We start from the raw sequence: 12,981 nt of genomic DNA, 5'->3' as shown, positions 1-12,981 counted from the left end.
GATTATAATCGAAGAGAATTCTCTTGGTAGATAATGCGGTCGGCATTTGATTGTAAGGAATTCTAGGTCAGGTGAACAAAGGGACTTGAGTTCCTGTATGTTGTTATGATCGCACCACGTCTCGTTAATCATAAGGCATACACCCCCGCCCTTCTTCTTACCAGAGAGATGTTTGTCTCTGTCGGCACGGTGCGTGAAGAAACCAGCTGGCTGTACTGACTCTGATAACGTATCCAGAGTGAGCCATGTTTCCGTGAAACAGAGAATGTTACAATCTCTGATGTCTCTCTGGAAGGCAACCCTTGCTCGGATTTCGTCTACCTTGTTGTCAAGAGAATGGACATTGGTGAGTAGTATACTCGGGAGCAGTGGGCGATGTGCCCGTCTACGGAGCCTGACCAGAAGACCGCTCCATCTGCCCCTTCTGCGGCGCCGTTGTTTTGGGTCGCCTGCTGGGTCCGGTCCATTGTCTTGGGTGGTGGACCAAACAGAGGATCCGCTTCAGGGAAAGTCGTATTCCTGGTCATAATGTTGGTATGTTGACGCTGCTCTTATATCCAATAGTTCCTCCCGGCTGTATGTAAGAGACTTAAGATTTGCCTTGGGTAACAGTGTAAGAAATCATTTTTTAAAAACTAGATACTGCATAGTTTCCTAAGAATGCAAAGCGAGGCGGCCATCTCTGTTGGCGCCGTCCTGAAACTATACAACAAACGTTTGATGTATTTGATACCATTCTACCAACTCCGCTCCAGCTATTCCCACAAGCCCGTTCTCCGCAGTTAAGATGTCACCAACCTCCTGTGGTTGAGACACACAACATTTTATGTGCAATCACTTGCTGATGACTGACAGCTTGTTAAACTGTATCCAGGGGTAGAATATTCAAACCCCCCATGATATTTGGCTCTCGCTGTTTGGAATGTATCAACAAATCATGATGTCAGAAAAGCAGATGCATGTTTTGCTGGGTAAGTTTCACATTTATCATTTGCACAAGGTACAACAGTAAGGTGAAGGAGGACCTATAACTCAATAACTCAGATACTACATATTCTATATTTTGCCCCCAAAAATTGTGTATGTTTATTAGCACTACCTCAACATTAAAATGTTCAATATTAAATGATATGTTGTTGCTGAGGGGCTCGAGCAGGCAACCAGGTGTGTGTATTACCGTCAACTAGTGACAAAGTTAATCAATTAGTGGCAGTTGATTAATTGTATTATCAGTAGAAATATTTATCATAATTGGATGTGCACAAAAAGTCCTTGTGCTTTTAAAACAAAGGACGGTTTATTTTGAAAACAGCATTTCTGTTCAAATGTTTAAATGCTAAAGGAATCAAATACCTGCTAAATGTATACTAGTATGAGCATACTATCCCTCTGCTACAAAAAGACCAGGGGGGGATTTCAAAAGAATCCCCCTTCTAAAAATCCTCAGGGAATATACTCAGCAATTCATTGTTTTGACTACAAGGCCCAGTGACATCAGCGACATATGTCTGACGTGTTGCTGTCAACTGATGAGAGAATACATTTAAAAAATGCCAATCAGTGAGACCTTGAAACGCAAAAACAGTCAAATACACTATAATGGCTTAATAATGTCACATGTTTCTGGATGCATAACAAATTTCTAATAAATGGCTATTTTTCCTAGTGCCAGTGTTCCAAGGTCACATTTTTTGCATGCTTTTTTTGTTGCTGCAGTCTCCAAAGACTGTTTTCTCACTGAGACGTGAGATGTGCTCTGCTGAGCACCCCAAAAAGCTGTTGAATAATACATTTGATCATTTAGATTTTTAATGACTCATGGTTTCCCTGAGTTTCCCAAAAGATCCATAAATACTGTCCGTGAATGAGGGACAACCGCAAAGCATCTCCATAAAAATGGATGCAATTTTCATACAGGGACTTCAAGGTTCTCCCTTGTGAGGGTATTGGAACAGCTCCTGCCAATACTGTGTTGACAATAACTTTATCAAATTTAATAATGTATTTTTTCTAAATGTTGGACCCAGAGGTGGCACCACAGGTTCAAAAGTAGTATGGCAAAATTTGTCTGTCTTTTCTGGGGCCTGGAGTTTTTCTTGATCTCATGACCTGATCAGGTACAATTCTGGGTCTTATTCTAGGGATATGAGAATATTTTATTATTATTATAGATAGCTTCCCTTTTCATCTGTGCTATGACTATAGGGCTGGGGGTTTTCTTGTCGGGTCATGTGAATTGGAAACACTCCTGGCCTGGTGGATCAAACCCTTTCAAACTATCACAAACCTTGATATTATTCATCCTGAATCTGATATCAAAAGAGCCAGGGACAACAGCTTCAATGGACAAGTATACTCTGTAGTTTAGGGAACTACCATTGCACGGCTGAGCGTTATGCAAAGAATGATTACAATGTATTAAATATTAATTTCACAAATTTGGTTTTAGAAGTGGGGGGATTTTATCCAGTCGGATAAACACTCCAAACAGCCTACCCGACCACTTGGAGGTGTCCGGATGGTCCCAAAGCACACCGTTGCCTAGTTTTATATTACATTCCAATGAAAACACTTGGGGGGGCAAAGATGCTATTTCAGAATGTCCCCCGTACCCAGTTGCGGCCCTGACTTTCATCAATTTCATTGAATATATCCCCCTTTTCATGAAGTAAATTTTATTGAATGTCGCTCATTCTATTACACTCTATTCTAACCAAACCTGCATTACCAGTTCATATCAGTAGGTGTCACTATGCACTAGCTAGTCAAAAAAAGTTGTTGCCATGGCTGCCTGTCTCTGTATTTGTGAAAGTGATGGTGGTGCAAGAATCCATCAATTCTCTCTTTCTGCATTAGCCATCCATCCATCTGTTATAGTTAGACAAACATGTTATTCTCTGTGTAGACTGCTCTGCGGGGGAATTTGTAGGTTTTTAACTTTTAAGAGTGAAATATGTGCTACAAACATGTGTGAATAATCACCAGCAGTGGAAATAAAACAATATGCAAATTAACATAATTGGACTAACAAACTGTCTGACTAACCTTTTCAGGAACTTCATTGGCCTTGGGTAGCAGCAGCAGATCATTTCATCTTCTTTATCCTGTGCCAAACACATTTATTCAGTGAATCTAAATTATTAACGTTAACTGCTGGCAGCATGATTGCATCAACCTAGCTATCTAAGGTAAGCAAGCTAGCTAGCTATCTAGCCTGGCTACTCTAAAGCTAACTTTAGTCGTTTTTCTAGTTAGCTATAAACTGGATCATTCTAGATTGTTTTAGAGGATGACTAAACTGGTTTTATTAACCGTTTTTATTAACACATTCCTTGTTTTCCATGAACATTTGTGTTTGCCCTCTTATGAGGCAGGCAAGCAGGATTGTCACTAGTTACCACAGTCACAATGTGAAGATATGCTATATCTTAAAAATGTATTAAAACAACAATTTGGTTTTGGTCTTGATTTAAGGTTAGGGTTAGGCATAATGTTAGCAGTGTGATTAAGATTAGGGTTAAGGTTAGGGTTAGGTTTAAAATCAGATTTTACGAAGATAAATTGAAGACATTGGCAGGGTTTAGCCATTTGTGGCTGTGGTAGCTATTGACGACCTTGCAGGCAGGAGAGGAGGGTTTTCCATTAGATACCACAGCCACAAAGTCAGATTCCACCAGGATTCCACAGACCCGAGACGAGCGTGAAGCCAAGTCAAAGGTGCTGCTGGTGCAACCAAATAGTTGTTGAGAGGCATGCGTGATGAGGCTCTGTAGGCTGTAGCTAAGAGACCACTGTGACTGACAAGTGAATCCGCCTGTCGCAGCAAGGGTGGGGGGTTACCGCGTGAAATGCCAGGGACAGAGTTGTATTCACTAGACAAAACAGAGGCAAACGGGCTGAAATTGGGGGAGGTACTATGTCAACTAGTCCAATAAGAAAGGCTTGCTTTTTTCCATTGCAAAATGTTTTTCTGTGATGTGAACTAATTTATTTGTCTGGTAAAGGTCTTCAGTATTCAGTGCTGCTGCTTTGAAAGTGGTGTGGCGCCGCCACACCAGATTGAAAAGTACTGGGGTAAATGATGTCTCGCCACATGTTTTCCGGCAGCTGTGGTTGGACCTTAAAAGCACTTGATCTATGCCACATTAACAACAGTGACTATCTTCAGAAAGTGATACGGCTTCAACGTGACCTTGTGTCTAACCCTGTTACATATGTGCCTTGAGCATGTTCATTGCTCAGTGACATTTTGCTCCTTAAAAATAACACAGATGCTCTGACGCCATCGGCAGGCCAGTCTGATTCCTGCCATTGGAATTGGACAGCGTCCAGCTATTTTCATTGCCTCTCTGTGAATCGCTCTTGTCTGAGTCACTTTATTAGTTTTGAAGCCTGACATGTTACCAGCTTCTTGGCCTCATCAGATGAAGTGGTCAAACCCTGTCTGCAACTGGCGGGTGTTAATCGTGGATCAACAACTCGGGTTTCACCTGTTGAGCATCCCAGTGGTCTGGGACTTCCCAGTCTATAGTCCCCTTGCTAGTGTTCTCATTATTACACAAAGATAGACTTTAGTTACATCATATGGAAAATGTATTATATAGATATACTTTTTAAACTATATGTTTTTTTGACTAAACTGTATCTTCCCATACTATGAAATGCACTTACTGTGATAAAGCAGCATATCATCTATTTTTGTTGTGCTGACAGTAAGTGTGGTCCCATTCAAATGGTGTGTTTGTGTGTTGTAGGCCAAGGCTCATTGCAGATAAAGGGGGTGGGAAAACTAGTTCAAATTTATTGCCTGTCTCAGCTGTGTCAAATTTGGGAAACTCAAATGGTCAGCTTGCAAATGGTTGGGGTGTACTTAGGGGTCAGAGGCCTTTCTAATAACTGCAAATCTATATACTTTTAGCACTCTAAATGTATAAATGAAAAAGTGTGATTAATGTAACTAGATTTCAGGTATGTATGTTACATGTTGATACATTTGTACAAATTTTTCAGCATTTACCCCTTCATGTCTGAGTATGACATTTCTAGAAAAGGTCCACTCTGACATAACATTCCATAAGAGGCAAGTATGTACGGTCTGTCATTATACAGAGCAATGGTGAGAGCCCTCCTATGAGTCAATGGAGCCCTCTCACCAGAGCACTGCTGAGTGACCTAATAGCAGGGGTTTGGGTGGCATGAGTGAAGATGCCCAACTGCTGTGCAGAAATCCACAGGGGGAAGCAACAGGACTATTCTCCAAGCTCATCCTCTGAAACAATCTGAGTTTTTATTATTCATAAAGAGGACCACCCACTTTCTAAACCTTCTCCTCGATTTTTGCAGGGTCAGAAAAAGTGACCAGTTGTTCTTTATGGCGGAGATCTTTACGATGTGGTTGGAGCTGTTGGGAGACCACCAATTGTCCTTTCACATGTTACTGGAGGTACAGCAACTCTGAAGTATACTGGATAAAGATTATCCTGTGTTGACATAGTTACTCAATATAATATTTACATGTAGTGATACTGTATAGTGATGTTTTAAAGCTGTCCATTACTTTATGCAGGAAGCCTTTGGTCAACTGATGGCAGGTCAAATTTGAGGTAGGTAAAAAAATATATAGCCATTGCATAACATAAGGAATAACTTTTACAGGTTGTAGTATACATTTACAATCACATATATGATCAGTTCACATTGAAGCATGTCAGATCTCTCTGTCCACCTGTCATGGGTTTCTGCAGTGTCATCCTCTCTCACTCTCTCTCGCTCTCTCACCCTCTCTCTCTCTCTCTCTCTCTCTCTCTCACCCTCTCTCTCTCACCCTCTCTCTCTCTCTCTCTCTCTCTCTCTCACCCTCCCTCTCTCTCTCACCCCCTCTCTCTCACCCCCTCTCTCTCTCTCACCCTCTGTCTCTCTCTTTCTCTCTCTCTCATGAGGTTCAAAGGAGTGTTAGTGTTTATTTGTACCAGGAAAAATTCTATACCTTTTCTGTGGGTGGCTCTAGGTGCCTGCTTTTCATTGAATGTCTGGTTATTTCCATCACAGCCTTAGCGCCAGTAAAGCCGGCGGAGACACGAATAAATTAGATCAGGTTGCAAGGCCTCAGATCTCACCATCATTTTGTATTTCATGAGGCCACATCATTTTTTTCTATGTACATCCCACTCCCCCCCAAAAAAATCTGACACCCAAGCAAGGCAGCCTGCTGGAGATGGATTCCACAGTGATGAGGCTAGCCACTGCAAAAGCTCTCTCTCCCCTCTGCCCCCCCCCCTAACATTTCTTCTAGTTAGCTCCTATAATTGGAGTCTAGTCACAGAGCTAAACATCCCACGTTGCCATGTTTCTACGTATAGCAGTATGTAACACCCCTTGTGACATCCCTTTTGAACTACGGTTATATTCATCACATTATTGCCCCGTTGGAACAACTATAGAGTACATCACTCCACAACTCCACACACTCTGCTAGAGTACAGAAATAGGAAATACTATAGGTAATTAAGTATGAATAATACATTATGGAAATGTTAACCATAAATGCGCATTTTATGTGTGAAAGGTCAATTGGTGGGGTGGAGTGGTAGTGGTGGTGTGTGTGTGTGTGTGTGTGTGTGTGTGTGTGTGTGTGTGTGTGTGTGTGTGTGTGGGGGGGTGGGGGGTGATCTGACTAAGTGGGTAAGCTTGAAGTGGTGTTTACTGGTTTGATATGCTTTAAAAATAGTATATTTTAATTGTCCAAGCAGACTACGCTGAAGACAGGATCAAATATCAACAGATGCCTGGCAAACATTCTTTGAAGAAGCAAATAGGTTTTCCAGGTGATGTGGTGTCTATTACTGCTGCGTAAGAAATGGTGGTTTATTTCTGTATTGCTGTATGTGCATCTATATGTATACATACAAATGTGTTTTAAGCATGTTTCCTTCATCTCAAATGATGAATGTTACCTTGCTTGCCTGCCTTTTGCTTGTTTTTTACAAAAAAATAAACATTGGTTGTTGTCAAATTATGCCAGAGACTACAGCTTGGGCAACACAACTTGATGGATGTACTGACTGACTGACAGGTTTTAAGAAGTGGCATTAACATTGCTACAAAGTCTGCCACCCATTGGGCAGAATAAATAGTCAGATATGCATTTTTTAATAAGTGCATTATAAATAAGAAACAGAAATACCTTATTTGCATACGTATTCAGACCCATTGCTATTTGACTCGAAATTGAGCTCAGGTGCATCCTGTTTCCATTGATCACCCTTGAGATGTTTCTACAACTTGATTGGAGTCCACCTGTGGTAAATTCAATTGATTGGACATGATTTCGAAAGGCACACACCTGTCTATATAAGGTCTGGGGATCTGGGGAAAGGTACCAAAAAATGTCTGCAGCATTGAAGGTCCCCAAGAACACAGTGGTCTCCATCATTCTTAAATAGAAGAAGTTTGAAATCACCAAGACTCTTCCTAGAGCTGGCCGCCCGGCCAAACAGGGGAGAAGGGCCTTGGTCAGGTTGGTGACTAAGAACCCGATGGTCACTCGGACAGAGCTCCAGAGAACAAGATTCTCTGGTCTGATGAAACCAAGATTGAACTCTTTGGCCTGAATGCCAAGCGTCACGTCTGGAGAAAACTTGGCACTATCCCTACGGTGAAGCATGGTGGTGGCAGCATCATGCTGTGGGGATGTTTTTCAGTGGCAGGGTCAGGATAGAGAGAAAGATGAACGGAGCAAAGTACAGAGAGATCCTTGATGAACACCTGTTCCAGAGCGCTCAGGACTTCAGACTGGGGCAAAGGTTCAACTTCCAACAGGAAAGAACCCTAAGCACATAGCCAAGACAATGCAAGAGTCTCTGAATATCCTTGAGTGGCCCAGCCAGAGCCCGGACTTGAACCCGATGGAACATCTCTGGAGAGACCTGAAAATAGCTGTGCAGCGACACTCCCCATCCAACCTGACAGAGCTAGAAAAGATCTGCAGACAAGAATGAGAGAAACTCCCCAAATTCAGGTGTGCCAAGCTTGTAGCTTCATATCCAAGAAGAGGGTCTAAATACTTATGGAAATGTGATATTTCAGTTTGTTATTTTTAATAAATTTTCAAAAATGTCTACAAATCTGTTCTTGCTTTGTAATTATGGGGTATTGTGTGTAGATTGATTAGGAAAAACTATGTAATCCATTTTAGAATAAGGCTGTAATGTAAAAAAGTGTGGGAAAAGTCAAGGGGTCTGAATACTTTTGGAATGCACTGTATATTATAGAGAGTTATGGTGTGTATAAACAGTGTAACAAAAATGCAATGTACAGTATTATAATGAGCTATGTGAAGAATACAGTATATGAATGCACAGTGTGAAAAACAACAAGTGAAACAATAATTATGCAACTATCATAATCTCTCAGAGACATGTACATAATCTCAAAACGATTTTGACACTGGTGTAAACCTGGACAAAAATAGACCATCATTCAATTAATGCCAGTTTAAAGCAGGAAATAAGCATCCTGGTAACATCAGTCAGTCATCAGTTAATGATGTTAATTAGGCTACAACACTATTGCTAACATGATTTATCTTTAGCCGAGAATGGAGAAAGCAATGGATTTTAAACCTCATTGCCACACCCCTTCTAGTGAGATTAAGCTACTCACTTTTAAATACAGCGATTAATTAGAATCTAAGTGCATTATAACGTAGTAGATAACTCGCATTTACATCCGTCGTGAAAGAGAGGTGAGAGAGAGAAAGAGTGCGAGAGAGAGAGAGAGAGAGAGAGCAATCGAGCGCAAGAGATGAAAAACAGGATGTATTTTTTTATGTTGTTTATTTCCATAAAATAAATCAAATAAAACAGATAAAGTACATGCTGATATGCATAAGGCATGCTGGTTAATAATTTGCCGTGATTGCCTAATATTGTGCTTAATACCCAAAGTGAATTACATTATCATCTGTAGGCCTACCCGGGTGCTATTAAAACTTTTTGCCCCTTTTATTATTTTTTTACAGGCCACAGTGCCCTGCCCACCCACAATCCAAAACCTCCGACAACCAGTTTATGGGAGGGACCAGCCTTTCAACATTTAACCACTGCGCAGCAAGAGGCCAAGACGCGCTATGAGTAAGAGGGCTTTTTAAACCTGGAATTACTTGAGGCTACATTGAGCTACGTATGGGGAACAATATTTTCTCTTGAAATAAACATCCAAATGGCAATAGTTAGGACCTAATAGTTTTTCCACTGGACTTGTATGATGGATCTCGGCGACTCTTTTGGTTGCATACCTTTTGGATACTCTAAGGAAGACCTTCACACTTCAACACACCTGCTGTAATTGTAGTATAGATAGGCCTACCATTTTCCTCATATGCGGACCGTGATGTGTTTCTCCTGAACACGTTGAAGAAGGTGTTTCACATCTGAAAGTTGGTGTGTGAATGGAATCAAACTCATAAACTAACAAGGGACACAGAGTGGACAGGTCAAGCGGATATCCGAAACCAGGGGACTCTGTTGGATAACTTTGGACCCGTTGGTCTCTTGCTCTGCGTGAAGAAATACATGTGGAATTGGATTACATAACAAGAGAATGTATGGAATAAATCAGCGCTGTATTTACATGTAAGAATATTTACCTTTTGAAACATCCTTATCGAAAAACATTTGATTGTTGGTGATGTTTTATTCATTGTGATTTCATTTCGCAGATCTTTTCATTTCTTCGTGCTGTGGTGCCATGCTCAGGTAATCCCTCTTTCAAAGTCCCGTGCAGATAGTTTAGACAAATTATTATTAATAGGCATTTGATGATAAATATAAACATGTCTTGATTTGCTTGTTATTTTTAAGTGGGCCGCTTGCCACTGAATACATTAATTATAGGCCTATAATGCAACACAATATGTTGTCCTACAAGAGTTGATATCATGATTGTTTTTTTACCAAATAATTTACAAACCCAGATTTTGTATTTTTTGTATTATGTTATTCAGTCAAGCTCTGGAGTCAAGCAGTGGTCTCTTGTTTTAGAAAACATTTCAATTAGAGGATAGAAGAAAATCCTACAAGTGATTATTTTTTCCCTTTGCATAAAAAGGGGGAAAATCACCCGTCTCCTAATTTTAACCAGTATGTGAGGGAGCAGGGCGCAGTGACGGACCAGTTTAGCCGGCGACAGGTCAGGGTTTACCAACTATACAGCCGGACCAGCGGGAAGCACGTTCAGATACAGGGCAAGAGGGTCACTGCCACTGCTGAGGACGGCAACAATTACGGTAAATTGTTCTCTTCTCATGAGGGCCATGACACTGTTTTCAACCAGTCGGACGCATGCATGCAAGGCTTATTAATCGTTTTTGACGAGGACTGCATTTGCATTGTTCTGTCTGTCTATGAAGAGCTCTGTAGCCTAGGCTAAGCCTACTTTCCCACCTAATTCTGCCTCCACCCTCTGTATAGGTCTGTATGGTAATTTAGCCTACCTACGGTATATCTAAATCTCGTCTGGCGAATCGGGCCAAGTCTTTTGTCCAGGTCCAATACACATTCCTGTTGTTAGCCTTAATTAACCAGAGGGAGTAAATCAATGGACCAATATGATTTGTGTATTCCACCCTGATTACTTTTGTCTTCAAACATGCATAACAACACTTAATTAATCATAGCAATGGCTTGTTAATGTCTCAACCCGAAACCCATAATATCTCACATCATAGGCTGTTAAGGTCATCTCTCTTCAGTATATGCCAGTTGTTTTTAGGCCAATAGGGTTAGCTTATTGCTAGCTTCCTACGGTTTTGTATTTTCATTCCACTTCCATATAAGAATTGTAATATGATATAAGGAGTGTACAAAATATAGTTAATTGACATACTGGATTTATCACACCATTGTTGTATTTTCATATGGATATGTGTGTGGTAGCACGTCTCTTTGTAGAAACTGACACGTTTGGCAGTCGGGTTCGGATCAAAGGTGCAGAGAGTGGACGTTACCTCTGTATGAACGGGAAGGGGAAACTAGTTGGAAAGGTATCATGTCAAATCCACATCACTTTCAAAGTTGAACAAATTCTAGCTTGCTTGTTTCATAGTTATATGGTCATTGTTATGTAACTGTGATTGTAAATTCTTTAAGTGAAGTTTTCTTTCAACAAATAGAAACATAGTTTGAAATAGTGAAACTGCAATAAAAGGGATGTATTTACTAACCAGTGTTTCTCCCTGTCATATGGCAGACATATTTGGCTGCCATATGTATTTACTAACCAGTGTTTCTCCCTGTCATATGTCAGACATATTTGGCTGACCCCACCGATCACCGACCCTATGCAGGCTAATGAATAGCATTACAAACAAGTGACATTATAGTGTGTTATAATGACACTTGTTTGTATTGCTATTCATTAGCCTGCATAGGGTCGGTGATGGGGAGACAACCAACATGTATTTCCAACTGTAGCAGATCTACAGTTGCAAGGCATGGGATAAAACTCTCCTCAATCCCTTTGGTGGTTGGTCGGAAGTCAACCCTCCACTTCCTGCATGGGAATGGAAATATGTATTCAGTGTTGTCTGCTTGCCATGAGAAGTAAAGCGTTTCATCGCTCCATCTTTTTGGGGTGTTGAAAGACTAGGTTCTGGTTTCATCTAGTGAATAAATAAGCACAGATGAAGGCTGTATTTTTCTGGTGGTAACGGTCCTTTGGACAAATCCAACAATATAGTTATTGTGGTTTAGATGTGTATTTAACATTCACTGTTCATAGTTTATTGTTTTGAAATGGAGGCGGCTGTACTGATATGGTATCGTCATTGTAGTTGTTATGAAACCGTCTGAAAATGTAGATACAATGGATGTGCGCTTGTCTTGTACACATTGTTTGCATTCGTCTGATGGTGATAAAACTCATGTAAACATAACTGTAAACTAGTCGGTTCCGGTGTTTCAGGAGAACATTGAAGTATTCCATTTTGTTTGGAGCTTGAGAATCAATAGATAGTAATGTAGTTCAGAGGGACATACTTTAATTGACCTATCCAGATGTTGTTGTTTTGATCTATATGCCTTCTAGAAGTGGCACTCTGACTTGATGTCTTTCATCTCTCTCATCCTCTCAACAGCTTAATGGAAGAAGCAGGGATTGTATCTTCACAGAGATTGTTCTGGAGAACAATTACACTGCCTTCCAGAATGCCAAGTATGAGGGCTGGTATGTGGCTTTCACTAGGAAAGGTAGACCCATCAAAGCCTCAAAGACGAAGGAGAACCAGAGAGAGGTCCATTTCATCAAGAGGCTACACAAGGGCCCCCTACCTTTCCCCAACATGGATAGAATCAAACACTTTGAGTTCATCAGTTTTCCCCCCACCCGTCGTGCAAAACGGAACAGGAAATCACAGACTGCTGCCTAGTACAGAACAAATTGGACTCATATTATTGAGTAAAAATATGGAACTTTATATTTTTAATACGCGAAGATACTTCAAATGCTCAAAAAGTCTAAAGGATTATTGTTGTAAAATGATCCCATGTAAATAATGTAAGAGAGTAAATGAGATTGATGTATATATTTAATATGACTGTGTTTGTGTGTTTTTTAAAAATCTTTTGGAGTGGTGATGCGACAGAGAGGAAAGAGATACATTAATAAACATGTTCAACTTGGTTAGCACAAAACTTAAGCGTGACAAATGCAACATCTTACCTTTAGATCGTGTCTCTCAAATGACTACTTTCTTGGTACGTGTGCTGAAATAGATTTCTGAGTTCACAAAACCTCTTCAGAAATGTACAGGAACTAGTAATGTTCTTATTTCGCAGATCAGTGTGCACAACAGGTGCATCCATTTTTATCCAGAATAAAAATCAATAGCCAAGTGGCATACCATTCTAACAAACGGCTATGCAAAGACAATATTACTTTCTCAGGCTCAAATCTTCAATTTATTTACTGATATGTAGCCTAGCT

The 12,981-nt window shown here is 40.5% G+C and overlaps 1 protein-coding gene across 2 annotated transcripts; it reads left to right on the top strand.

The window, feature by feature from the left end:
* Window positions 1–9,019: 9,019 nt before the first annotated feature.
* LOC112263098 (fibroblast growth factor 17) lies at window positions 9,020–12,587 on the top strand. Of its 2 annotated transcripts, none has more exons than XM_024439093.2 (5): window positions 9,020–9,632; window positions 9,719–9,755; window positions 10,141–10,285; window positions 10,935–11,041; window positions 12,134–12,587. In XM_024439093.2, the coding sequence occupies exons 1-5, from the start codon at window positions 9,601–9,603 to the stop codon at window positions 12,422–12,424; spliced, it is 612 nt and encodes a 203-aa protein (XP_024294861.1). In that variant the 5' UTR covers window positions 9,020–9,600; the 3' UTR covers window positions 12,425–12,587. The 2 variants fall into 2 exon arrangements, with proteins under 2 accessions (XP_024294861.1, XP_024294860.1); XM_024439092.2 differs by having other exon boundaries at window positions 9,023–9,632; window positions 10,108–10,285.
* The last annotated feature ends 394 nt before the right edge of the window (window positions 12,588–12,981 follow it).

The sequence above is a fragment of the Oncorhynchus tshawytscha genome, linkage group LG12, assembly GCF_018296145.1.
Source record: "Oncorhynchus tshawytscha isolate Ot180627B linkage group LG12, Otsh_v2.0, whole genome shotgun sequence".
NCBI classification, from domain to species: Eukaryota; Metazoa; Chordata; class Actinopteri; order Salmoniformes; family Salmonidae; genus Oncorhynchus; species Oncorhynchus tshawytscha.
Note: the sequence above shows the minus strand (reverse complement) of the source record. Positions and strands in the feature narration are given on the sequence as shown.

Excerpts from the sequence above, each read along its gene's own strand:
- LOC112263098 (XM_024439092.2), top strand. The coding sequence starts at position 9,601 with ATGTATGGAATAAATCAGCGCTGTATTTACAT. Across the intron at positions 10,286-10,934 it reads TGAGGACGGCAACAATTACG|CACGTCTCTTTGTAGAAACT; the intron begins GTAAATTGTTCT and ends TGTGTGTGGTAG. Across the intron at positions 11,042-12,133 it reads AGGGGAAACTAGTTGGAAAG|CTTAATGGAAGAAGCAGGGA; the intron begins GTATCATGTCAA and ends TCCTCTCAACAG.